Here is a 27,765-nt window from a genome sequence, read left to right as displayed (position 1 = left end):
GTCCCTAATTAAGTCGGATAATCGATGATCTACTGTATAAACTGCAATCAATCCATTGCTGAACATCAATAACATTTGAAAATGTATAATATTTGAAATGAAAAGATTTCAGGCTTCACAATATCTGCAAATTATGCAGTTCTTTCATTTGAACCCTTAAAAACTGTCCATTTTTTGACATTGTGCCTATGGAGACATTTGATCAGGACCACTAGAAATCTGCTTGTATCATTGCCCTTAAGGTTCTCAAAATTTAATTATATATTCCAAATATTGAGAAAAATTGATTTGTTCACATGACTTACCTTTAGTGAAATCAACTAGTGCTTCTAATGAAGCAAGTCTAACTTCAATAAAATTTCCATAGGCAGAATATTCTTGAAATAATGTTGGATTACTTGGCAAATGGCCCATCATTTGCAAACGTCGAATTGCTCTAAGACAACTAAATAAAAACAAATAATAATAGTTCTTTATACTGTTACACTAATCAAGACATTTTATATAAATTTAAAATGAATAAAATTTATATTTATTGTATCTTTGACACTCTGCTCTACCTTCAGTAGCCCAATTTCAATGTTTTGCATCACTTCCATGTGTTACAATTCACAAGAATAACTGATTAATTTAGATGACTAGTAAATTTTTAAAATATTACTTGGTTATTTAAAGAATAATCAATGTTAAAACATAAGAAAATATTAACAAACAAATCATTAAATGCCAGATTATTATGGGCTAACTAACACACTGTTAATTGATAGTATATAGCAGGGGTGGCCAACAAGTTGATCGTGATCGACCAAAATTGGCTTGGCGATGTCTTGACTTAATGTATTATATTTGTAACTGAACGCAACTGTATGCATGCAGTTATGACTCGACTCATAAGCAGTGCACTTCATACTGAAACACAGTGTATAAACATAGTATGTATTTCACACTTCCCCCTCCCCACTTAGACTATGCCTATGACAACAAGTCGATCGCGACACATTTTTATGATAAAAAGTAGATCTAATGTGCACAAAAGTTGGCCACCCCTGGTATATAGTGTATATGTAGATATAAACAAAAGTGAAATCTATTTCCAACTCATTAAGGTATATTTATGTGTATTACATTTTATACATTATTTTGAAGCTTATTTGATGTATATTACTCTATTGCATCTATTTTACTGTTTAATTTCATTTAAAATAATTAGAAGCAAAAATGTGCTCAAGTTTTTTTTTGTTCTTCCTGTTAAGGCATTCCTCCCTCCATTCCAGCTATTGAACTTAACACTGTCCCTAAAAATGCTTCTGAAAATAACTTTGGAAATCAATGAATGTCAACTCAATTATTTTTTAATTTTATGTTATTAACAGAAAGAGTATTGTAAATTAAATTTTAATCTGGAAGACTAATATAATTTCTTTCAAATAAAATAGTACCTAAGCAAAGAATAACTCTTACAGGGAGGCAAGAAAGAAACTAAAAATTGCATTTGATTAAATATAATAAACTTAATTTGTATGCAGGAATGAATACCTGTGAAGATATTTATACAAAAACTGTTGTATATTGAGAAATTTTATATGTCTTATATTAAGTAGAAAATTAAAGAAGCATATACAGTAGAGCATCGATTATCCGACTCAATTGGGGACTGGGGTTGGTCGGATAACTGAAAAAACGGATAACCGAAAAGTATGAAAAAATACATTATAAGTATATTAGTATATCACTATTAACCTAATTAGTGTTGAATTTTCATCGATGTTAAGCCTAACAAAATTTTTTTTTAAAATAATAATTGTCACTATTGTATTGTTAAAAATTATTTCTTTATTTTCCACAAAATAAATACAAAAATAAAGACAAAATAAAAATTAAGCATGGTTTAAATACTGGCCTCCCTTTCATGGTCGAGCCATTGTTGCCAGCTAAAACACGCAAAAATTTAACAAAAATAATATTAAAGTAGCCAAGACATAGCCAAATATTGTAGTGCCACATCAATAGCGGACATTTGAATTTGCCGACTAGAACGCGGTCGGTTAACCGACGTGACAGTCGATCGGGGGTCGGATAATCGATGCTCTACTGTAAATTTATTATGTGTAATTTAACAACAATTTTTTACAGCAAACATTTTGCTAAATACAACTAGTATTAAAAAAAGGATGTAATTTAAAATAATATGGAACAAACTAATTATAGTAAACATCTTTAAAGGCAAGAAGATGACTTATTAATTGATGAACAGATACTCTTGTTTATCTGAGCATCATTCACTGTTCACAAATGAAATCCTAAGTTTTGAAACTGTGTTGTAAGAATAGAAGGGTCACAAAATTTGTTGGAAAATTTCTTAACCTGAGCATTTGGTATGATGTTGTATATATTCAAATGTTATACTCTCTCATATAAAGCAGAAATTATTATTTAATTTGACAAGATGACAACAAAATTTCTTCAATTGTTCACTAATAAAATAATAATTCACATTTTTTGTGGCAATTCTGTGGCTGCATCTTACCATTAATATAAATATCTTACATAAAAGCTTACCTTAGAAAATCAAAATTTCATCAAATTTTCAATTTCAGTGAGCACACTTAAACATTTTATCAATTAACAGTAATGATTCTAAATTGACTTAACTAATTTCAAACAATTCTTTCATTGAAAACATACATCTAATTTTCTACATTGTATAAAATCAGTTAATAAATAGTGTACCAATTTATATGGCTAAACAAATAAATTGAAAAAAATAGAATTACCTAACTGTAACTGTATATTTATAACACGATAACAATTTTTCTAAATTAAGGCATCGAGTAATTTCTTCCAATATGAGCTTTGTATCTGACGAAAGAGAATCGGCAGACACAGGTTGTCTATAAATAAAAAAAAAACTCATAAAACATCAAAGCATCTAGAATATTTAATAAATCATTTATTCTTACCCTGTCTGAGTAATAACAGATAAAATAGGTGTAACGGTTTCACCAAGAGCTTCTATTAAAGCACCTCTGTAATAATTGTCACAATACTGAAAATGGATAAAGATAATATACTGTTAATTATTAACAAGAGAATTTTAAAACAGATGAAAAATAGATTTAGTTCTTGAAAATTTTGAAATAATTACAAGTGAAACTTCTAAAATTATAAAAAAAATATAACTTTTTAAATTAAAAATTCAGTGAACATTTTCTGCTTGTATGTTATAACAAGTGAATGGAATTATGTAAATGTCTTTTACGAAAGACCTAAGAATAGAAAATAATGTATATTTAATATATATTATTTAAAATAAATTCTCCATTATAATTATATAATCATTTAATATACTGTTTCATCCAAATAAAGTTTTTTTTTATTTACATTAATGTATAATGATCTACAAAATGGATTTGTAACTTTAAAATGTTTTTAAAATCTAGTTCAAAGACATTTTTAAATCATGAAGTATCTATTAATCACTATGGAATGTGAGTGTATATATGTACAGTACATGCATATGCACACATGCTTTGATTTACTACATTGTAGATTAGAACAATATATCGAAATATCAAATCAAAACTAATATTTTCATAAAAATAACAAGAATATACATAATATAAATTGAACAATTAATTATAAAAATAAATATTTTAATGTAAACTACCATACTGTGAGCAAATAACAATTAAAATAACCAGTACTTAAATGTTAAAACATTCATTGAGGCTGGTAATGTGCTAAAAATACTTATTTACACAAATATAATCATAACTTACTTGTTTATTGTAATTGCTAAAATATATTATAAAAACTATTTTAGAGCCTGTTAATTTTGATAATATTAAACAACTGAAAACAATATCCAAGAAATGTTGTGTTCAAAAAGTCAGGAGTTAAAACTCCTGACTTCTTGAACACAATATTTCTTGGATATCGATAAGACATTTTTCAAAACATTAAATGTCTCTTGATCAGACCACATTCTTTAACAACAATAAATTCAAATAGAAATTATGTCAAATTTAATGTCCTTTAATGCTTCATCTCGGATCAAATACTTTTATTCAGGCAAAATGTTTTTGCAAGACTCAAACTCCTGAATTCTTTAACATTTTAGCATTATTGTAACTTTTTTTTTTCGACAAATACATAGTTCATCTGAAATAAATGATTCTATTTCTGTGATTAAATACTAAATCTCTGTATATACCAGTTGGTTACAATTAAAGTATCTGTATTTAGAGTCTTCTATAGCTTCAATTACTATGTAGAATGGCACCAAAATTTGTATGTATACTATTCAAAGCATGGGGAGAGAAGGATCACACAAAAAAAATCCAAAATGTGCTGATAGATGGAAATTTATTGTATAATCATGTTTTTACAGCTTTGGAGAGGTATAAAAGTGAGTATCAGAAGCACATCCTTAACTCTTTAAACACGAAATCAGCCAAAATCGGCCTTATCCATTAAAAATAAAGTCGGGCCATTGAAAAACTGTTAGACTGGTTTTGCCATACAAGTTCCCCTTGTAGCCTGAGGGGTAAAAACAATTCAGCCATTAGCAACAGAAAAGGAGTGAGTTTTGAGAGCTTAGAGTTAATAATGCAACATCAAATTTATTTAAGTTTCAGCAAAAATACCATGTATTGAATACTACTAGTTACTTAGACTTTTCTGACCTTAGTGAGGTATCCTCATTTGATTCCAAAGCAGTTATCATTGAATTGAAGAAATGGTTTCCTATTTATGTAATTCCATATATACTTAAAATTCATAATGGAATTAATTCCAAAGAATTTGCACAGATTGATGTATTATTCTGAAACTACCATAGTTCATCTAGCAGTCACTTTTCATATGGAATGGATTAGCTATGAAGAGTGATCAAACAGATTAATAATTTACTTTGAAGTCAGAAAGATATTTTTGCAGCATTTCTCAATCTATCAAAACATTTTGCAGTATTGGGTATGCCAGCTCAAAGATTGTTTAGTAGACGAATACACAACCATTCTTATTGAAAGTTCTCTTCAGCAGTTGGCCTACCAAACTTTTCAGAAGCCTTGAGAACTCCAAAAGAATTATTCCAAACACAAATCTTGTCTGTATAAATCTACTACTCAGCTTATATGCATTCTGTAACATCACCATCATTGGGAACTGGGCATGGTAGCCCAAGCTAGACATTAGAAGTGACAGTATGTTATAGCTTTATTGATTCAATAACACAGCAGTTAACATGAAATAGATGTTTACACAAAGTCAACAATGACTTTTGGTTTATCTTTAAAGATAATTTCCTCCAAATGTCGTCTTCATTATTACTTACCAATATTCCTGTCAACAAGACATAATCATATTCATTCCCAAATGGAATAATTTAGAAGGTAATCATTTATAATGTTCTACTCCATGATACCCAATTAGTCCTTTTATTTCTTGTCCATGTAGTAAGTCTTGACAAGACTTATTAGTAATTCAAATTAATCCAAATGAGCAGCACATTGTAACCATGTGAATAACATTATTGGTTTCATTTTGGAATAGTTTAAAACTTGTACATCTGCCAAGTACAAACAATTATACTATGTGGACATAGAATTTTGTCATATGCAGTTTCATTTTTGTGTATCTGTCATTGGTTATTACATCCAACATCAAATGCACTGGCCTTATTATTGAATTTTGACTAAAAAAATCTAATTCATATATGTTTTCATTTTTGGAGAGAATTATAGTTTCTGTTATTGTTTTGCAGCAATTTTTTCTTTATTGGGAATTTCCAATTGTTCAGTTTTTGGACTGAAAACTTACAAATTGGCATGCCAAATTTCACCTTCTCATTTATAGGATGACGTATGATTTTGTCTAGGACAGTCTCAGATTTCTTCTGTTTTTAACCCTCAAAAATAAAAGAAAATTTTAAATAGAACATTTTATAGGTCTTCCAATGCAATATAACCAATTTATAGGTCAATACAGTAGAGTCCCGAAAACTCTGCACTCAATAACCTGGCAGTCTGGATAACTCAGCCACACTCCCACTCCTCCTCCACGTGTCTGGCACATTATGTCCGATGCAGAAATTATTGCTGCTGTCACAGTTAATGAAAAAATGCCGGAAAATGATAAAGATGTTGATGTTGAGGACTCCACCGTACAAGTTCCTAAAATATCACATAGTGAGGAACTAAAGGCTGTCAAAACCATCCTTCAGTATTTTGAACAACAAGGTGTGTTGGTAATGAACTTACTGTTCCTTCGTCGTCTTTGTGATGAAGCAGCAAAATGCAGAGTGCAGTGCAGAAAACAACAGGACATTACACATTTCTTTAAAAAAAAAGTAGCCAGTTTTTGCAAAGTCGGCTGGTTAATTTTCATTTTTATGTAGTAAAGGCTCTATGCCTTCATAAAGTACATACTTTTCCTTTGTTTAAGGGTATTTGGGCAGTTTAGTCTCTGTTGTATTCTCAAGCAAACAATACATACAAGTACAGTACAGTATTTTCTGAGGAAACACTTGTACTTATTCTTTTTTAACCCCATTCCTGATAACCCGGCATTTTCACAAACTCGGCCACCCTTCGGTCCACATTAGGCCAAGTTTTCGGGACTCTACTGTATATAAATAATTTTAGCTATTTTTTAGATCTGTTTGTCACTTGCTCTTAAAAATTATCCTGGATTAGCAAATAAACAATATGGTCACTCTATTCATTTGGGACCTTGGACCATTGGGTAGTATAATTATTATTTTAAATTTTCACTATCAGAACACTGAATTTTTCTATTTTTCAATTTGGCCAAGCAATTCTATGGATATTATCATGAAAACAAGCTTTTAATATTTAAAAAATTGCACATTCACATGGTAGTCTAAAACCAAAATTTTATGGTCTTTACATTACACATTTGGTGCAAATAAGTTTCTCAGGCTGATTCCCTATGGGGAATGTGTTAGTCTTTTATCTAATAAATGAAGTAAAATTTTTGTTTTATTGATATTTCTTTTCAATAGAATTCTCTGTATTAATAAACATTACAGTACATTCAGTTTTAACTATTTATACAGGATCTTCTAAAAACATGTTACCAATTTAACCATAAATTATTCTAAGATTGATGTTTAGGCCTATGCTTATTATGATGATGATACAATCGTATCACCAATATTTTTTGACTTATATATTCAGAGATGAAATTCTTCTCATAGTAAACAAAAACTACAATCTGAGATCAAACTAGAGAAATTCAAACACATGATTTTAGCAGACCATTTTACTGTATTCAGAAAATATAGGTTAACGTTTAAGGACATCCACTCCTTTAAATGGATGTGGTCCCATGCATGTGTTAGTTTGCATATTGGGGGAATGCATACAGTGATGCCAGGTTTGGCTACTTTGTACCAAATTTGGTTCCTTTTTTACTCTTTTGGTACAAAAAATAGATTAAACAACATTGTAATTTTTTAAACATTTACATTTATTCTAATTGGGCTGCAATTTGAAAAACTGTAGACCTATAAATTTCCACTGTCATCTGTCTGTCTTTCCTTAATCTCAAGAATGGAATTAGATAGATGAAAGATGAGATAAGACAGGGGCAAGAGGCCCCAATTAACTATATATAAACTTCAAATGCAAACCAGAAGTCATGTTATTTCGATTCAAAACTTTTCCCCCTGAAAAGTGTTAGATAGATGATCATCACAACTCTATAGTAAAAAGAAAAATATGATGTACAGAGGAAAACCACTACTAATTTGAGGGGAATAGCATATATTTTAAATGAAATAAGTTAAAAATATGATTAAAAACTGGAGCCCGACATTATGACAATGTCACAATAAATAATTGCTCATTGTATTTGATATTTCTTAGTAACTGTTGTGCAAGTAATTTTTGGAAATTATTTATATGTTGTAAAGTTTTTAATATTTCATCTATTTATTAATATATTTTCTTTTTAATTTAAGTTTTTCTATTTAATTTACAAAACAAAAAGTTATAAAATCACATAAGTGTGGTTACAAACTAGTGTGATAAACTCTTATAAAATATAGGTTAATATTTTTTAAATACTAAACCATTTTTCATTTTATTTCTTGATTAAATTTGATTAAACAGACTAAAAATTGATTTGTTATTTTATGTGACTAACAGTTTTTTTAAAACCTTTCATCAGTTATCAAGTTGTTAATTAGTATTTCATTTAATAATTTAATTCTTAAACCACTCTATATTATACAATTTTCTGCACATAATTTGTGAGTTATCTGTGTTTTAAAGTCAATTTGAAAGCAATGAACATTGTGTTCTAGCAATTTTTGTAAGTTATTTGCTGCTATAGATTATATACAGGAAATCACAGCATACAAATCTGTGTATATTATATCAGAACTCATTGAAACATATCTAGTGAACTATATTATCAATTCTTAAAATTTACTACTCTATTTCAGCAAAAATAATTACAGTAGAGAGTCGTTAATCCGAACCCCGGTAATCCAAATCGCCGGTTATCCGAACGATTTTCAGTCGGACTGTGTCGTGCTGAATCGAACGTTTTTGATACTAGATTTACTTCTAAAGTATAATTTTCATGTTTTTATATTCTTCAATATATTTATTTTGTTTGTACAAAATAAAGAAATAATTTTTAACAATACAATAGCCTCAATTATTATTATAAAAATTTTCATTAGGCTTAAAATTGACGAAAATTCAACACAAAGCGACACGCAATGGAGAAAAATTTCAACATCGGACAGGTTAATATATTTTTTCGTACATAATCGGTTATCTGAACAAATCACTAATCCGAACAACCCCAGTCCCCAATTGATTCGGATTAACGACTCTCTACTGTACCATATTTTTGTGCATATAACCTGCAGAAAATTTCTTAACCAAAGATCTTTATATAACCTGCCCAACTATATACTCGACAGCTATGGGAGCAGCAAGTTTGCAATTGCAATTTAAAACAAGCAATTATTTATTGTGACAATGCTGGGCTGCAATTTTTTATCATATTTTTAATTTATTTAATTTAAACTATATGCTCTCCACCTCAAAACAGTACTGTAGTGTCTTGTCCATGTACTGTACATCATACTTTTCTGTTAGCAATAGAGTCATGCTAGTCATATATCTAACTCCTTTCAGGGAAAAATTTATTTGAAATAACATGACTTCTGGTTTGCATCAGAAGTTCATATATAATTAATTGAGGCATCATGCCCCTAAGCTTTTCGTATCTGGTCTCGGATTTCATCTGTCTGACTCAGTTCTCAAGATCAAGGAAAGACAGACAAATGAACGGACAAATGACAGTGGAAATTTATAAATCTATAATTTTTTCAAATTGCAGCCCAATCAGTGTATAATTGGCTCCATCACATAATCCAAGCCCATTTCAAATTGTCTTTTAGATATACATAATCAGCAGATTACACACAAAAATGTAAAATTTCCATAAAAATAAAAATAACCTTTTATTATAAAAATTAAATCTGTTATTTATTTTGTACTACTTACTTTGTTTTTACTGTTGTCATTGTATTTAAATAAATCTAGTAGAAAGCTTAACACTTCTGGAGGGCAAATACCATGGACTGTTCTTAATTCTGCCATAGCTCGAGGTATTGTCTGAAACATTATTTACATTCAATCAATTTTTTCAATATGTTTTAAGTAATTGTTATTGTCAAACATACATTGCTATATATAAATAGGCAATACTTTCAACAAAACATGCATTGCCAATTACAATAATTTAATACAATTCACCTATACACACCGGGGTGAAATCATTTAATTCTCTTGCAAACCTTGTAACCGGTGCTGCCAAAGTTCGTACGCTAACGTTTTCGGCCCCTCACTAGGTCCTTCTTCAAGCGAAATTTATTCTATTTTTTTTTTTTTTTTCCTTTTTCTTTTTTTTTTATTACCGTTAGATCAAAGAATATCCTCTTTCTGTACGAACTTTGGCAGCACCGGTTACAAGGTTTGCAAGAGAATTATACAATAATTTATTTCTTTATAAATCTTAAAAAGGTAAAGTCATTTGTGGCGACATAGGATTACCACCCCATGTAATAGGGGGAAAAAGTGATTATGTGACAAAGGTGTTGTGCATATTGATGTAGTTGTAAACAAGGTGTCCCATTCAAAGGATAGCTTACTTTAAAATAATGGAAGAATGAAATTATTATTTAAAAAGGTTAACAATAGTACAATTAAAGGAGAAATTAAAAAATACAATGCCGAGTTAGCTGGTAGGAAAGCCAATTTAATAGAAAGGTAAGTTAAAATAATCTACATCTATATTTTTATTGTTAATTATTAGATTTAAACCTTTATAATTTCATGTCCTTATGACTATTACATGATAAGGTAACTTATCAGTGGATGAAACTTTTAAGGATAAGATTTCACAAAAAAGATTTCACATTTTTTGTTAATAAGAACAGATCTAAAGATCAGTAAAATTGCCATTGATTTCTTTCACTTTTGTCTAATCAATGCCTAAGGTCAAAACTTTAAAATAAAATTTTTTTCCTTTTCCTGGAATATGGTCATTTACTGAGCCTGATATACGAGATGTGGCTAGAAAATAATGAGACTGAAGCTGGAACTTTAAATCTTGAGTATACTACTCAAGATTTAAAGTTGTGTTCCTCTTCAATGTATGATCCTTCTGCTTCCATACGGTGCTGCATTCACAACTTCCACTGATCATAAGTGTTACAGGTCATCATCTGTAAGGCTACACAAAAGCTCAGTCTTTTTTCTTGACAGCAAAAATCAAATCAAATCAAATCAAAATAGTGTTCCTTCAGAGCAGACTTGACTTTAGGGAAAAGGTAAAAGTCACACGGAGCTATGTCAGGCAAGTACAGTGGGTGTTCAAGTAGTGTGACTGTCTTCTTTGGCCAAAAACTGCTTCCCTGACATGGCGGAATGGGCTGGTGTGTTGTTCTGATGGAGGATGAAACCATTTTGCCACAAGTGTTGACACTTTCTTCTTATCCTTTCTTGCAAAGATTCCAGAACTTCTTTGTAGCAGTATTAGTCACAATTTGTTCCACTTTTCGTACGTTTTCCTCGATTTTTGATGTGCTGGGCTGTCCAGAACATTCATCGTCTTTCACATTCTCTCGACCCTCAGAAAATCTTCTGTGCTATTCGAACTCACGTACACGACAAAAACATGCATCTCTGTATGCTTCACGTAGCAGTGAAGATTCAGTGGCAGTTTTTTTTCAAGTTCACCAAAACTTTCAGGTTGATATGCTGCTCCTCTTTCAAACTGGCCATTTTTCTAACATACACTAACAACTTGTCCATTTGCAGCAGGCACTCACAGCAATCTAATAGCAGTAGCAAGTTGAGACTCACTGTTCTAACTTGTTCAAGGTTGTTTACCCACCCACAGACTTTGGCCCACTGTGACCATTGCCTGCAGGCAATCACAGTCTCGTTATTTTCTAGCCACACCATGTATTATAACCAATTTATACCAGTACTTGAAATGTTAACTGTACCAATAAGTTATCCCTATAATTTAGAAGAACAATCAACACAAACAAAACTACTTCCTATGAAGTTCTAAGACACTATAGGGGATATATATCTTAGTCTTTTACAAAGAGAAAACAATTTTTGGAGAGTGTAAAATAAATATGACCAATAAAAAAGACATTTTAATTATAAGTCTTTTTACTTGTTTCAATAGTTTAATGCAATAACACTAATTTCTTCAACAATAAACTTCTTGTACAGTGCACACATAAGTGAATTTTTGCCCATTTTCTTTTACTGAATCTGACAAATCACTAATTAAAGCTTAAAACTTTTACACATCAATATAGTTTTTCAACAAAAAAATAACAGAACTTACTGCTTGCATATTTGACTAATTAAAAGCACACAATAATCACTGCAATCTAGTCACTTTTTGTATTTCATTAAGACAATGATTTTAAATTAACATTTGAAATAACAATTTCTGCTTCTTGCCACAACATGATACTAGAAGCTTAATGTAGAGATATAGAAATTGAAAATGTCCTAGGAAATGGTAATTTAAAATATATACATGCCATCTTTAGATGCCTGTCAACACTGTTAGTTACCTTATACTATTTATTTTTATATAATATGTAATATATTAAGGCAAGAATATAATATATAATATTATTTTATTGCCTTTCCTGTCAATGAGATAGAAAAAAATAAAAAAATACTGGTGATCATATGTTAACTAGTTATTAATTAAACTTGTTTACAATAATTTTTAGGTTACTGGCATATAAGAGGAATCAGGGAACTCAATTTTTCTATATCCTGTGATAGCTCTCCTGCACTCAAACTTCCTGATACATCTGAATATAAGGCTCTCTCTCTCCAACTTTACAAACACCAGTCTTGACCATAGAGACAATTGATACCTATATAGAGATGTTGGATCACAGAAGTCACTGTCTGCTGTGCTCTGATGTATTTTAATAAATCCTTATTAACACTAAGAGGAACAAAAGAAAAGAATTTTTCATATTTGAAAGGTAATTTTAAATCTGAATTAACCAAATGTATATAGAATTAGTAATTAGAGATGATGGGGATATAGAAAATGCAATATGTGAATGTATAACAGGTAAAGGGCCTAAAACATATTGCAAATATATCAATATTACCAAAACAATCTCTCAGATTATCTCTTGGAATACATTAAAGCTAATTAATAAATTAGATACAAAGCAATTTGGCTAGAGATAGGCAATTAAGCCACAATCTCATAAACTTAATAATTATAAATTAATTAATTTTAATTCAAAAATTTTTCTTCCAGAATATTTCAAATTTCTCTTACAAAATACATAGAACATTTGGAAAAAGAGACCCAACCATAACAAAAAAGTGCAATTTGTTACATTTGACATCTTCAAATTTTTCCAAAGTTTGTAAATTAAAATCAGTAGACACTGAAATTATGTGCCTCATTATTGTCAAGCAGGCCAATAAAAAGTAAGGCAATCTTTCATGGATTAAGATATGAAAAAGAAGCAATTGCAAATTGTTCTTTTGTAAATATTCCTATGAAAAAACATGGCATGTTTCTTCATCCGAAATATCCATTCTTAGCTGCAAGTCCAGATGGGCTAGTAGAGGATGACAAAGTATTAAAGTTAAATGACCTTATTCAAGATTTAAACTTCCTGTGAATGTGGAAAATATACCATATTTAGAATGTACAGGTAACCCCCGTATAACATGGGAGTTACATTCCAAAAAATTGCCGTGTTATGCAAATCCGTGTTATACAAAACAAAGAACTAGTATGAAAAGAGGGGTTAAGTTCCAAAAATTAAAAAACATGCTATTATATTTTCATAATTAAGATAAGAAAATTTTAATAAAGATATTTAAGTGATACATATTAATATAAATTAAACAATGTTTTCTTCGTCATCACTAAGCACTATTAACCAAGGGCGTTTTCTTTTTGGCAAGTTATCCTTATTCTCTGAGCATTTTTCTGCATTATCTTCAGATCCATGCTTTACCTTTTGCAAAAAGTATGTAATTTTAGATTGCTTGCTTTTAGTTAAAAGATCTTTATAAATTTCCTTATATGGTGCTAAGCACTTATGAAGAATAAAGCAAGTATGGAATAAAAGAAAAACATCTGGCAACATCAAAAGCAGAAGCGTTGAGATCTGACAACATTGAAACAAGTTTCGAGAAGGACCTTGTGTATCGACAGAAGGCGAAAAAAGAAAATTTACATACTTAAGTACTAATAGTTCATGAAAATAATAATTTTTGTGAACTATTAGTACTTAAGTATGTTAAAATTTATTACATTTCATGTTGTATGAGGGTTTTACCCAATTCTTGAACCGTGTTAGAGTGAATCCGTGCTATAGAAGTGCCATGTTATATGGGGGTTACCTTGTACTTACAACAGAATTACTCTAAAACAGAATCACAATTATTTCTATCAAATTCAAGGACAGTTAGAGTGACAAATAGACAAGTTCTCATATGTTTATTTACATTAAAACTGACTTCAAAGTTTGTATCATTCAAAGAGATGATAAATTCATTGCAGACATGATTAAAAAAACTACTTATGTTTTTCCATAAGCATTTCAAGCTGGCTCTTTTAAAAAAAATGGTTCTATAAACATTAAGTTTTAAAATAACTGAGTTAATTGTTATTTTTATTTTACAATTTGAGTTTGATTATTTGAAATTTTTCTAGATGGTTTATAAGGTGTGTATTTTTTAAAATAATAATAATAAAAAAAAACTTATATTAGGGCTAGGATCTAAAATGAAAAAAAAAAAAAAAATTATATACAGTATCAATAGAGAGCTAGGCTAAGAGTGAAACAAATTAAGCATCTCTGCCAGCAATGCATGGTCTAAAATTGCATAACATATAAATATAATTTCATTGCTATGTTTTAAGTTTGGTTACTGTCGGATGCATGTGTTGCCTCAAAACCTTGTATGTACGAGTCATTCCTATAATACGTTCAGTATGTATTCTTTTACTAAATATTTTCAGGTCTCGAGATAACAAACTGTTGTTCAGCTGTGCTATTCCTCTCATAAAAGTGGGTATATTTACCACAACATCTTTAATAATTAGCAAGTCCTGAATGTTAAAACCTCTATCAGCCATTACACAGTCTTTTGCCTCTGTTATTTTTACACAGTGAAGATCTTTCTACAACCTGTCAATCATTTGCAAAACCATCATATGCTTCTGAAACAAAACTTACGGTCAAATAAGTTTTGTTTCAGAAGCATATGGTGGTTCTGCAAATGATTGTAGGGCACACCTACAACTGCTTTTGTGTATAAAAATGACATGTGTTGTCATTTTTACATGACGACCATGTAGCCTGATGTGCAACATGATTTTTTGGTTTGCTTATTTTGCATTCTAGAGAATCAATAATAATTCTAGTATTTGGAAATTTCATTTTAAAATCACTAGGCATGTATGTGTCAAAAAGAATCTCTCACTCCATATATCCAATTCTCACCATTGTAAATACATGAAATTGATCCAAGTGACGAAAATATTTCATACGGTTTCTTCAGATACATTGAATACAGCAAATTTTGAGTTGTTCAATCTTAAAATTATATTAAAGTCAAAAACAACTGGTTTGGCACTGAGTGTTACAACCTGAAACTTGTAATATTTTAAGCTGTATGCTGCTGGTCCCAAACTTTGTAGTACAGAATTGAAAGAATTGTAGTTCTCTAAGCCAGTATAGTAATGTATATCATTGTTGTCAAACTTAAATCTTTCAACTTGTAAGGAACCAAGTCCGAGCTGTATTTTTATTTCTATTTTTATTTTGGGGATTATGTTTCCCTTACCACCCAAAGTAATATAACAAACGAACAAAAAAAAAAAAAAAAAAAGGAAGAACCAACTCACCAAACCGACGAAGTGCCATAGGAAAAAACTAACGCACAATTGCTCTTTCCTGACAAAGGAAGTTCCGCAGAGTGGGGGGAGACCCCACATGCACTAATGTTGAGAACTCGCTAAACCTTAAGCAAAGACATCTCAAACATGTAAGAAATCTTAATAGAAAGTTATGGATATGCCTTGTGTCTCTGGATAAGTAAGCAGTGCCTCGCTATCGCTTGACTGTTACTGAAGTTTTCTTTGTGTTGAAGTGTGAAAAGTGTTCATCGTATCTACAAAAGAGATATCGGTTAATAGAATAAATCTGTGAATCCAGTTTCATAGGGTGGCAATGAGTCTTCAAGCATTTTTCTTCGGGGGAATGTTTTAGGGAAAATATTTTCTTATAAAAGATTGGTGATTTTTCATCGGTTTGCGCATGCAACGAGGAAGCTGTAAGTTTTTAAATTTTTAAAATCGCAAAATTTGATAGCAAAATCGGTTCAGCGGTTTGCATGTTCGGGCTCCCGAACATTTCGGTACTTTTCGGCCCCCATCGGGCCCCCCTGCTGTAATTGGTCTTTTTGTTATCGATATTTTATTGTCAATACGGTCAATATTACTGTCGGTAAGTTTTGTATTACTAGGTTAAGCGGTAACGTTGTTATTACGATTTTACTTTTCCCTGTAAACAAAGAACCGTTACCCACCACGTGGAGTTTAGCCGGTCGGCGTGTATTTAGCTGTTCGGCGTTTGTCTCTCGACGGCTCTCGGTTTTGTGTTCTGCCTTTGTACTTACTGGGGAAGTGGAAGGACTGTTGTGCTAGGGTCATCCTTCCTTCGAAAGATGGATCTTCCCGAAAAGGAATTACTATCCAAGCTGACCCACAGACTGGACATAATCCTGCAAGCCATGCCAGCCACTTCCCTAGGCTCGGTATCGGTCACTAATAGAAAAGCGGCACGCGATGCCGCTCTGCATGCTGCAGCCAATCATCTTTATGGCATGGTCCTTGCGTTGAGGGCAGGGGGAAATGGTGATAAGGCAAGCTTTGCTGAAGTGGTGAGGCGGGGAAGACCTGCTGGTAGCCAAACCACGCACATTATTGCTGATACTATGGCAAAAGCTGAAAACGAAACAAAAACTCAAGACCTTATTTTAGAACCTGTCCAAAACAAAGAAGGCAAGTCTCTTTGCCCAGAGGAAGTCATGGAGAGAATCCAAGAAAAAATAGACCCAGGTAATTTGAATATAGGGGTCAAAATGGTTACTGCTCTTCCCAGCGGGAGTCTGAAATTTAGAGTGAGGTCTGAACAAGACGTTAACAACCTAAAAGAGGCTATTGAAAAACTGCCTGAAATCAATGAAAAGGTCAGGATAACAAGACCACAAAAAAGGAAACCCAGAGTCATTCTACTAAATGTTCCCAGGGAAGAGGATAAAGATGAACTTATCAGAAAAATATAGGAACAAAACTCAGAAATTAAGGGAAAACTCTCATTACAAGCTTTCCGGCATGAGTCTAGAGTAACCCATGCCATCGACTCGAAGCGTAAAGCAGAGTGCAGACATGTGGTCATGGCTGTCTCACCAGCCATACGGAACATACTAATCTCCCTAAAGAACATCAGCTATGAGTGGGGATCATTGATTGTGGACGATTTTATTCCTGTCCTAAGGTGCTTTAAGTGCACAGGATTTGGCCACAGGGCGGCCAACTGCGACCAAAAAATCAGATGCAGCCACTGTGCAAAAAAACACAAATATGCTGAATGCACCCGTAAATCCGAGGAACCCAATTGCACCCACTGTGCAAAAGCTAACGGAAGCCAAACAGAAGGAACAACTTATCGAACAGACCACAACGCTTTTTCTCCACTTTGCCCAATCCTGAAAAAATATAAAAAGATGTTAATCAGACAGACTATATACGAATAAGCTGTGCTGTCGCTCCTTACAGTCGTAGCACCGATAATGAACAATATGGATATTAGAATCTTACAAATTAATACGCAAAAAAGCCAAGCGGCCTCCTCTCTTGTGATAAAAACTGCCAATGACCTGAAAGCCGACATCATATTAATTCCGGAACCCTACACTATCGAGGACAATATTGTGAGGTTTGGGATCTGGCAGGTGATCTATAAAAAAAGAGACCAACAGACGCCCCAAGTGTGGCATTATCATTCGAAACAGCAGCATCCATATGGCTTTAGTGCCAGAGCTTAGCTCCAACAATATCACAACTGCAGCTCTTCGTCAAGGTCCGGTTGACTTTATTATAAGTGTTTATTTTTCCCCTTTTGAAGAAGATGCAGCCTGCATAAGGGAGTTGAGTGAAGTCTTACAAAAATTGGGTAACAAATCCTACATTATTGCAGGCGACTGCAATGCCAAGTCCTCGCTCTGGTTCCATGAGGAGGAAGATGAGAGAGAAAGAATGATGGAGGACCTCATGAACGAGTATGACTGCTGTTCTATGAACACCTCAACCATTCCAACATTCTTTTGCAACTGAGGGAAAGGCTGGACTGATGTCTGTATAGCTCATAATAGAGTAAGCAACAGCTTCGCTAACTGTGAAACACTACTCATTGATTCGTCCAGTGACCACAGATATATTCTGACTGTGCTCAAAAATACCGACCAAACCAGCGACAACAACTCCAATCACTATAGTAGAACAACAAACTGGGAATATTTCAGAACCAATTATGCAACCAACTGGAGAACTCATACCTTCGAGCCCCTTAACAGCATTCAGGCAATTAATAATTATGTGCAACACATTACGGCATCACTAAACACAGCCATTCACCTCTCATCCACGGTAAAATCCAACGCTTCAAAGAAAACCCACTGGTGGAACAATCATCTGGAGAATGACAAAAGGAAAGTACGAAGGCTTCGTAAACAGTGGAACAGGGCCCAGAATAACGAAACAAAAGAGAGGCTTAAAAAAGAGTATGGTGAAGCCCTAAAAGAGTACAAAGTAAACATCAATAAGACCAGAAGCACAGCCTGGCGCAAATACTGCGGGGAGCAGATTAAGGATCCATGGGGGCAACCATATAAAACAGCATTTAAGAAAAATAACAAAGCCAAGATACCAACGATAATCAATACAAACAATTCCAATAGCAGTTATGATATAGAAGAAAATATAAAGAACCTTCTAAACTACCACTTTCCGGATGATAATCCAGAAGAGGACGACGACACTCACCAGCAAATTCGCATGGCTACAGCAACTATCAAGAACAATAGTCTAGATAGATGGTTCACCTTCTCGGAAGTGGGTAAGGCTATAGCCTCTCTAGCCAACAAAAAGGCACCTGGTGTGGACGGCGTCACGGCAGAGATGGTGAAACATGCCTTTGAAGAGGTCCCTATTTCTTTTGTCATTCTTTACAATGGCTGCCTTCATACTGGCTATTTTCCGGACCACTGGAAAATGGCCAACATCATTTTCATCCCAAAAAGCAATAATTCAACCTCAGTACAAGACTATTGTCCAATCAGTCTCCTCCCGGTTCTGGGCAAGGTCCTAGACGGCCTCTTGATAGGACGTATCAACTGGCACCTTATCAACAACAACCTGCAAAATGAGAATCAATATGGCTTCCGGCCGGGCAGCTCAACCATTTTGGCCATCCAGAGGGTGACGAATTTTATTGAGGAAGCCTGGGAAAAAGACCAGCATGCCCTCCTGGTAAGCATTGATTTCAAAAAAGCTTTCGACCACCTCTGGTGGCCCTCTATAAAAAATAGGCTAAAGAACGCAGGTTGTCCTGAGAATATCTACAATTTACTGGACAACTACTTGAAAAACAGGAAGGCTGGCTTCTTTACTGGTGGTATGAATATAATAAAGAATGTTAATAGGGGTTGCCCACAGGGTTCCAGGAGTGGCCCAGGGTTTTGGAATTTGACCTATGACAGCCTCCTATACTCCATCCTGACTACGAACGATATTCAGATTCAGGGCTTCGCAGACGATACCCTCTTACTAATTCGCCATCAAAACCGCGACGTTCTCCAGGAAAAGGGCAATGAAGTGTTACAGGACATTTATAATTGGAGTAAGCTGCACAAGCTCCCCATTAACTACAAAAAATGCGAAGCCCTTGTCTGCACCAAAAAATCAAGGAGAAAACAACTTCAAAGGCCTTTATACATTTATATGGATGGGCACAAAATCAAAATTACCTCCCATCTTAGGTACCTGGGAGCGTACTTAGACCCAACGTTAAGTTGGAAGTACCACATAGAGATTATTTGCCAGAAAGCTAAGCAGAGGGCAAATATGCTCTCTCACATTGCCAGGAACACCTGGGGTTTGGGCCCCAGGCACTGCTCAATGATCTATAAAAGAGCTATTGAGCCAGCCCTCCTCTATGCTGCCCAAATTTGGGGCAAGCGGGCATCCATCATCCACAATAAGCGCCAACTACTATCGGTACAGCGGGGCTTTGCTATTAGGATATGCAGAGCATATCGTACCGCTCCTACAGATGCTCTGCTCGTTCTCGCCAATCTGTGCCCGATCCACATTAAAATCAAAAGCCTATACTGGAAGTGGAATATATTAAACACTAAACCGGAGGAGCCCACTGAAGAAAGTATTACAACATTCATTCAAAAAGGCAACTACCCTGCAAACTGCAAAGACCTTCTTTTGAATATGAAAAACCACGGTATAGACAAATACTATCCAGGTCAAGGTGTGGCATCCATCCGGCAGAAGACATCTCGAGCTGGAGGTGTAACACCCCCAACTCCACAACGAGTGCACCCTTAGCTGGCAAGTCTATACGGATGGTGCCAAAAATGATCATGGGACCGGTGCTGCATTTGTTATTTACAACTCTTTAACTGGAATCAAAGACCACGAAGAATATTATAAGCTGGCCAACCACTGCTCGAATAATCAGGCTGAGTTGTGGGCTATGAATAGGGCCCTCACCGCCATCACCAAAAACATAAAAAAATATACCGGCAATATAAAGTTTTCTACGGATAGTAGGTATGTCCTCAACACTCTCAAAGCCAACAATAAACACCTAAAAACTGGTTTGGACACCATTTTCCTAGCCAATAGTCTAGGGAAACGTAAGACCATTACTTTCGAATGGGTACCTGGCCATAGTAACATTGTCGGTAACAAAAGGGCCAACGAACTGGCCAGAAGAGCCACCGGCCTGAACCTTAGCCCAACCTACAAAGCCTATCCAATATCATATATTCAGAGCAGTATCCAAGATCACTGTATGGCACTCTGGCAAAGCGAATGGGACTCATCCACAACTCGGAGATTGACCTACAGGTTCCTGCCTTCAATTAGGAAAAGACAAAATCTCCACTATTTCTCACCCTCCTTCCCCCTCACCCAATGCATGACTAGCCATGGGAACCTCCCAGCCTATCTTCACCGTATTGGTAAATCCAATAGTGCTATTTGCGACTGCAGCAACAACTCTACTGGGGATGCCCTCCATATCCTGCTGGACTGCCCGAACCACTCGGCAGCCAGAGGAAACTTAGTCAGCTATTGTCTTCATCAGGGCCAGAACTGGCCTCCGGACATTGGATTCTTCTGCAGAACCAAGGAAGCCTTCTCTCAACTTTGTAAATTCGTGGAGAACTGCCCATCCTTCATCAACACGACTACTACCCCTCAAGGTCTGTAGGTCCATTCTGAGGCCCCTGCCACACAGGACTCCGAAGTATTAATTGTATCTATTGTTTCATCTTGTACACCATTTTTATGTAAAGGGCCCTGACACCCTATGTAATAAGACAGTAACTGTCCTTTGTAAGTACGCGACCTCGCTACTGTTTACCATCCGGCCTGAATGGCACCTGTTTATGTACATATTCTATGTCTATTTTGGTTTATTTCATGCAATGCAGACATTCATGTAATCTCACTACCTCCTCCTCTTCACCAATCTATACTATATCTCTTTCCCCTCCTCTTCCCTCTTTACCCCCTCCCCACCTCTACCTCTTCCTTCCACTCCTAGCAGCTAAGTCTCAGGACAGCCCACTTCCTGTAATAAATAGAATAGAAAGTTATGTAAAAGGATTTATGCGTTTTAGCGAATCCGAAGAGTCTCGGTACACTTGGGCCTGTTACACTTGTAAAAGGATTTCGCAAAATTGTCAGGAAAAACGCTGACCAGGGGAAAGGAAAAAAAAAAAAAAAATTGTTAGACGTTATGTATGTAAATGAGGAGGTGGTTCCAGAGAATCATTGTGACGTCACCTCACAGCATAAAACAAGCCATGTTCAAGACAGAGGATGAGGTGAGTTTCCAGAACGTTCGAAGAGAGATTCCAAGGCAATAATTGAGGTGAATCGAAGTAGTTCTTAAGCAATAGATTGAAAGAGAATTCTTGGAGATTGGAAAGAGTTGGATTCAAAGGAGTTTTGGCTAGAAAAGGTTCCTGATATAAGAGGTGATGGATAAGGTTCTAGCTGGTTAAGATTCTTTGTACATAGTTATAAGTTAATTGACTTTGTCGGATTTCAAAGGGGAATAGTTTTAAGATAGTAGAATTAGGAGATAAGTTATCTCAAATTTTGTCGGACTTTGAGAATTGTTTGTCTTTATCGAATAAATTGTTGTTTTGAATTTTACTACTTGTATATAGTGCTATTTAATAGTTTATATTAAAACTTGTTTTGTTTTTTATTGTTCTCGACTTATAATTTCATTCTTTTCGGAGCTCGCAAGTCCAGGCCTGGCTTTCTAACCGCAAACCCACGTAAAGTACCCGTTAGGTTAATGGTCGCAAGTTTCAACCGATAGTGGTCCATTTTTTTTCACTTGTTTTCAATAAAAATAGATAAGTACTTTACAAACTGACATTGGGACTTCAAAAGTGTGCATCTGTGTAGTTACATTGACCATAGTGTTGCTACATCATTTTCAATAGGCCCAGGTAGCCTCCTCCTCATTTATTATTACTTCTCCTATTTCTACTGTACCAGTATCCATTATATAGGATGCATCATGATTATTTTGAACTTTGCATTCATGGTTTTCTTTTCTTGCTCATCTGCTTGCAACCAAAGGTGCCTCTTTTTTTAGACCAAAAAAATACATTTGATATAACATCTGCCTTCAGTTGACTCTTTGCTGGGAGGTTTCTTAATGAAGTAAAATAAATCTATTCATTTTTCATTCAACATAAAAAATTAACAACTAAATCCATGCTACTATATATACTTTTTAACCTTTAACTTAGCATTAATGCTATGTAAGTGCTCAAAACCGGCCTCTACTGTTAGGGCTTATCACACCTAGATATTAAAACTAAACAGAGACTTTTGATATAAACATCAAGTATTTTGCAAGCAAGGTGCTTGCAATGTCACTAAGCCTCTTAATTGCTTATAGCTTGAAAAGAAATATTGTACAGTTATCATAATTCTTTAAATAATGTGCTTACCAAAGATATTAAACACTTTATACTGATTAGGTGTGAAGTGATTTACACGAGACTAGATGAACTTGGTTTCCAATTTGCTCTTTTATTGGCATGAATCCATTTCTTTTGCAATACTGGATTTTTTGGAAACTTGTGACCACCACTATTAGAACAATGGGGTACACAGCACCACACACTTGGCATTTTTGAAACTTTAAACAAAAATCCAATAATTATTTTTAAGCATTAAAAAATGGTACTCTTATATGTTTTAACAACTGACAATGTATTGCTCTGTCTGTTTACAACCTCATCAATACTAGTGATAAAGTAGATTTCACTTTTTCTCCTATAGGTAAAAAATATACAACACCAAATATATGATATATATAAAAGAGTATAAGAAATACATACATACATACAAATACTATGTATGCGTAAGAAATACTTTGCATACATAGTATTTTAAATTACTTTGCAAAAATAGAGCCTAAATGTAAAAGATTTTCAAAACTATGCATATTACTAATATTACAACAAAATACATGATGTACAAATTTAATCTAAAATTAAGATATTGTAGACAAAATAAATTAAGAGTAACATGAGCAGGGGACCCCATACCAATAAAATCCAGAGGTAAAAGACCACTAAAAATCTAAAAAAAGCACTAAACAATTGAAATATACACTGGATGACAAAAAAAAATAACGCACCATGAAGGACTTGTTAGATTTGAATAAAAATTGGTACGTGACATCATTATAGCTAGACAGGTATATGATTGCAACCATAAAGCAAAAACATACTTTATTTTGTAGTAATGTTCAATACAGTGCAGGCACTAATATCCCGTTGGGCTGCCTCTAGCGTGGATACATGCTGTGATACGCCTTGGCATGGAGGCATAAAGGTTGCATATAATGTTCTGTGGCATATCTGTCCACGCGTGATGCAACTGGGACTCAAAATGCGTCAGATCCCGCGAGCTGTCGCAGCTGGCGTCCCAGGTAGTCCCACACATGTTCGATTAACGATAAATCTGGAGACCGTGCAGGCTAAGAAAGTGTGGCAATGTTACGTAGGCATGCTTGGGAGACCGCTGCGGTGTGTGGCCGGGCATTATCCTGCTGGAATATGCCTGTCGGAAGCCCTGCCATGAGGGGCAACACATGTGGCCGGAGGATGTATTGCACATATCGTTGGGCTGTGAGGGTAGTACGCATGACAACTAGAGATGTCCTACTGTCGTATGTTATGGCTCCCCACACCATAACACCAGGGGTTGGGCCCGTGTGCCGCTCCACAGTATAGGCTGGGTTGATGCCTTGACCAGCGGGCCGCCATACCCTCACATGGCCATCGTGAGCCCCAAACAAAAGCAAGATTCGTCGCTGAAGACAACATGCTGCCAGTCGGTAGCTGTCCATGATTGTCGTGCAAGACACCATTGCAGACGGAGGCGTTTGTGGGTGGCTGTTAATGGTAGAACACATACTGGGCGTCGGGAGACCAATCCACCTTCTACTAAGCGCCTAAAAATGGTGCGGCTGGATACACAGTTCCGTAACGCAGGTGCTACTGCTGCATAAATGGTAGACGACTGTCTGTGCTTGACGTACAATGAGACGATCCTCCCGCCTGGTGGTCTGTCGATAGCGTCCGGAGCCTGTTTGCCATTCATGCGTACCCCTACGTACCCACTGCTCATAACACATCCTAACAGTTCCATCAGAACGGTTCAGATGGCGGCCAATCCGGCAATATGACCATCCTCCTTCTCTCAATCCAACGATGCGGCCTCTCTCAAACTCACTTAACTGAGTGTAAGGCCGTCGAATGTGTCGTAAAGGCATGTCTTTCACTCAACGAAGTCACAATCATCAACACAAGAGCAGGACATATGCACAAGCCGTCACAGCATACATCTTTATACCAGACAGAGGAAGCACTTTTCTACCCTCTGGTGACGATACAACACAAGAACCTGATCCCAAAAGCTAATCATTTGCATATCTAGCTATGATGATGCAACATACCAATTTTTATTCAAATCCAACAAGTCCTTCATGGTGCGTTATTTTTTTGCTCGTCCAGTTGAATATTATATTGAAATTAGCCTATTATTTACATGAAAAATTAAGGCACGACTGTACAATATCAACAGATTAAGTATAAGTCAAATTACTGTTTGTGAAATAATAAGTACACCTTATCAAGTACATTAATAGTTTTATTCAGGAGTGTGTCGACAGTTGAAGTCCAGATGACAATACAATAGTCAATTATAGACTCTAAGAATAATAACCATAAAACAGTTTAGGATGAAATGGATTTGCCATGCCACATCTGATACAAGTTGTTTAATGATCTTGTTAACTTGGTTTTCAAATATTAATTTAAAATCAAAGATGTTACCTAGATTGGAAACAGTACTGGAATAGGAAATAATAGAATTATTTATATAGAAAGGAAAGAAGTATTTTGAAGTAGGGTATAAACCATGACAATATTTCAGTCGGACTGTGTCGTGCTGAATCGAATGTTTTTGATACTAAATTTACTTCTAAAGTATAATTTTCATGTTTTTATATTCTTCAATATATTTATTTTGTTTGTACAAAATACAGAAATAATTTTTAACGATACGATAGCCTCGATTATTATTATAAAAATTTTCGTTAGGCTTAAAATCGACGAAAATTCAACACGAAGCGACACGCAACGGAGAAAAATTTGAACATTGGACAGGTTAATGTATTTTTTCGTACATAATGGGTAATCGGAACAACATGACTAATCGGAACAACCCCAGTCCCCAATTGATTCTGATTTTTGACAGTCTGTACTGATAATAGAATTATTTATATAGAAAGGAAAGAAGTATTTTGAAGTAGGGTATAAACCATGACAATATTTCTAGATGTGTTAGGTATAAAATTGATTTTCATAAGATTAGGGGTGAATAAAATTACGATACATTGCAGAGAAGCTGGACAAGAGTTCTTTAACTTAAAACCATCAGCATATGCCAGGATGGATTAAATATTAAATCAGCCAAACACATCATGACCTATTTATAATTTTAAATTATTTAATAATAATTTTAAAATAAAATTTTTAGTTTTAAGCTAACAAAGAAAACCCTGTGATAGGATAAGTCAAATTCTTGCTTCCAATTACATAAATGAGATAATACAGATTGGTCAATAAAACCCTAGTAAGTCCATGCAATTTTTGTTGATAGATGACAGTAAACAATATAAAAAGTAGCAAACTTCAGTTTAAATTTTGAAAGCTTATAACTGCCCAAAATTGACATTTCAACATTCATTTAAAGAAAAACAAAAAAAAAATAATAATAATAATATTAAAAGGCATTAAGATTGGTTGTGTTTTGTGTGTTCAATATCAGTTGAAAGATAAATAAGTAAAATGAGAATTTTTGGATTATTATGCTTTTATATTTTAGAAAAAGAAAAAACGTAGTGCAAACCTGTGAAAAGATATGTGCAGTGTATGGTGAAGATGCCTCGAAAAAACACGTGTGCCTGAAGTGGTTTTCGAGATTTTGTCCCTAAAATTTTCTGTACAAGACCAACACTCTCAGGTGGATCACAAGAGATCAACACCAACAAAGTAAAGATGCTAATCAACACCAGTCCACACTATACAACATGCAAAAACTAAACACTATACAACAGCAGTCAAACTGAAGCAAGAGTGACAATGAGAAGAATGAAAGGGCTGAAGAGCAGTCTTTTATATCTTCCATACCGCTTCCACCCTCTGGAAATGAAAAGAAAAGAAAATGTATTCTTCCGAAAACAGAGGAAACTAAATTCTTATCAAACAGTGAATTACAATGATTGTTGCTTCTTGAACAACTGGAATACATAAGGATGAAGAAGGGGTAACTCAATGAATCACCCTCACCCACCGTATTTTTACTGCCATCAAGTTTTGAATCATCATAACATTCAGAAACTTTGCAAATCAGTTAAAAACATTTGTATGAAAAATAAACAAAATGATTCTGTCTGACAAAATAATAAAGTTTCAGTTTTTCAATTACATTGTTTTGAGTTTATAGTTTGGTTTGGTTGTATTCATTTATAGCAATGTGATATCCCCACTCAGAAGAGCATCCATATATCTCAAGGGAGGTTTTTTATAGGAAAGTGGCCCTTATTAAGATGAAGAAAACCCGGAAAACTCCACATGGTTGGCTTCTTGGCCAGGCATGAACGTATGACCAACTACAAATATTCAGTGGTTTTATAAATTCTTCCACTGATGGACCTTTTTAGGTTATTTATAATTCTTTTATTTTCAAAATGATTATCTTACAAAATTTATTTAGTTTAATCCATTTATGTTTTTGGTCTTTCTATTTTGCTATAAAAGTCAAAAAAGAAAGTCACAGAGTTTATCAATTAGCATACAAAATGTCAGTGATAGTTTTCTTCATGACTTTTCCTTGTTTTTGAATTTGAGTCTTGCTTTTCTCTTTTGGATCATTGTCTGAATCATTGTGATCCTGCAATATTTCAGGGTGATCCAAGCACAACTCTCATTATGTAGGCCAAAATAGGAAACCTACGTTTCACCTGCCCTGAACAGCATTCAATAACACACTCCTTAGTAAACACTTTGTTAAAGTATTCTTCTTTGAGAGTCTTAGGGTCATTGTAGGAAGTCGACAGCCACGGTGCAATACTGTAGCCAGCATCTGCGAGTAGAAGTACATCTTTGGACTTCATCATAACTTTACATTCTGCACTGCATTTCCAAATTCAATTGTTGTAAACACATCCAGGCCAACGCTTATCAACATTAGTAAACCACTCGTTGGCATTGCATGTGACCTGAATGT

The 27,765-nt window shown here is 34.2% G+C and overlaps 1 protein-coding gene across 2 annotated transcripts in view; it reads right to left on the bottom strand.

Annotated features, from left to right (window-relative positions):
* The window catches only part of Taf2 (TATA-box binding protein associated factor 2), a 101,923-nt gene that overhangs the window by 14,362 nt on the left and 59,796 nt on the right, over positions 1-27,765 (bottom strand). For both annotated transcript variants that reach the window (XM_067287946.1, XM_067287947.1), the window contains 4 exons: positions 9,549-9,659; positions 2,961-3,046; positions 2,775-2,891; positions 306-445 (listed from right to left, as the gene is read on the bottom strand). In XM_067287946.1, the coding sequence (XP_067144047.1) occupies positions 306-445; positions 2,775-2,891; positions 2,961-3,046; positions 9,549-9,659 (454 nt within the window). The remainder of the gene's footprint in view (positions 1-305; positions 446-2,774; positions 2,892-2,960; positions 3,047-9,548; positions 9,660-27,765) is intronic.

The sequence above is a fragment of the Centruroides vittatus genome, unplaced genomic scaffold (assembly GCF_030686945.1).
Source record: "Centruroides vittatus isolate TY-2023 unplaced genomic scaffold, ASM3068694v2 scaffold_752, whole genome shotgun sequence".
Taxonomy (NCBI): Eukaryota; Metazoa; Arthropoda; class Arachnida; order Scorpiones; family Buthidae; genus Centruroides; species Centruroides vittatus.
Note: the sequence above shows the minus strand (reverse complement) of the source record. Positions and strands in the feature narration are given on the sequence as shown.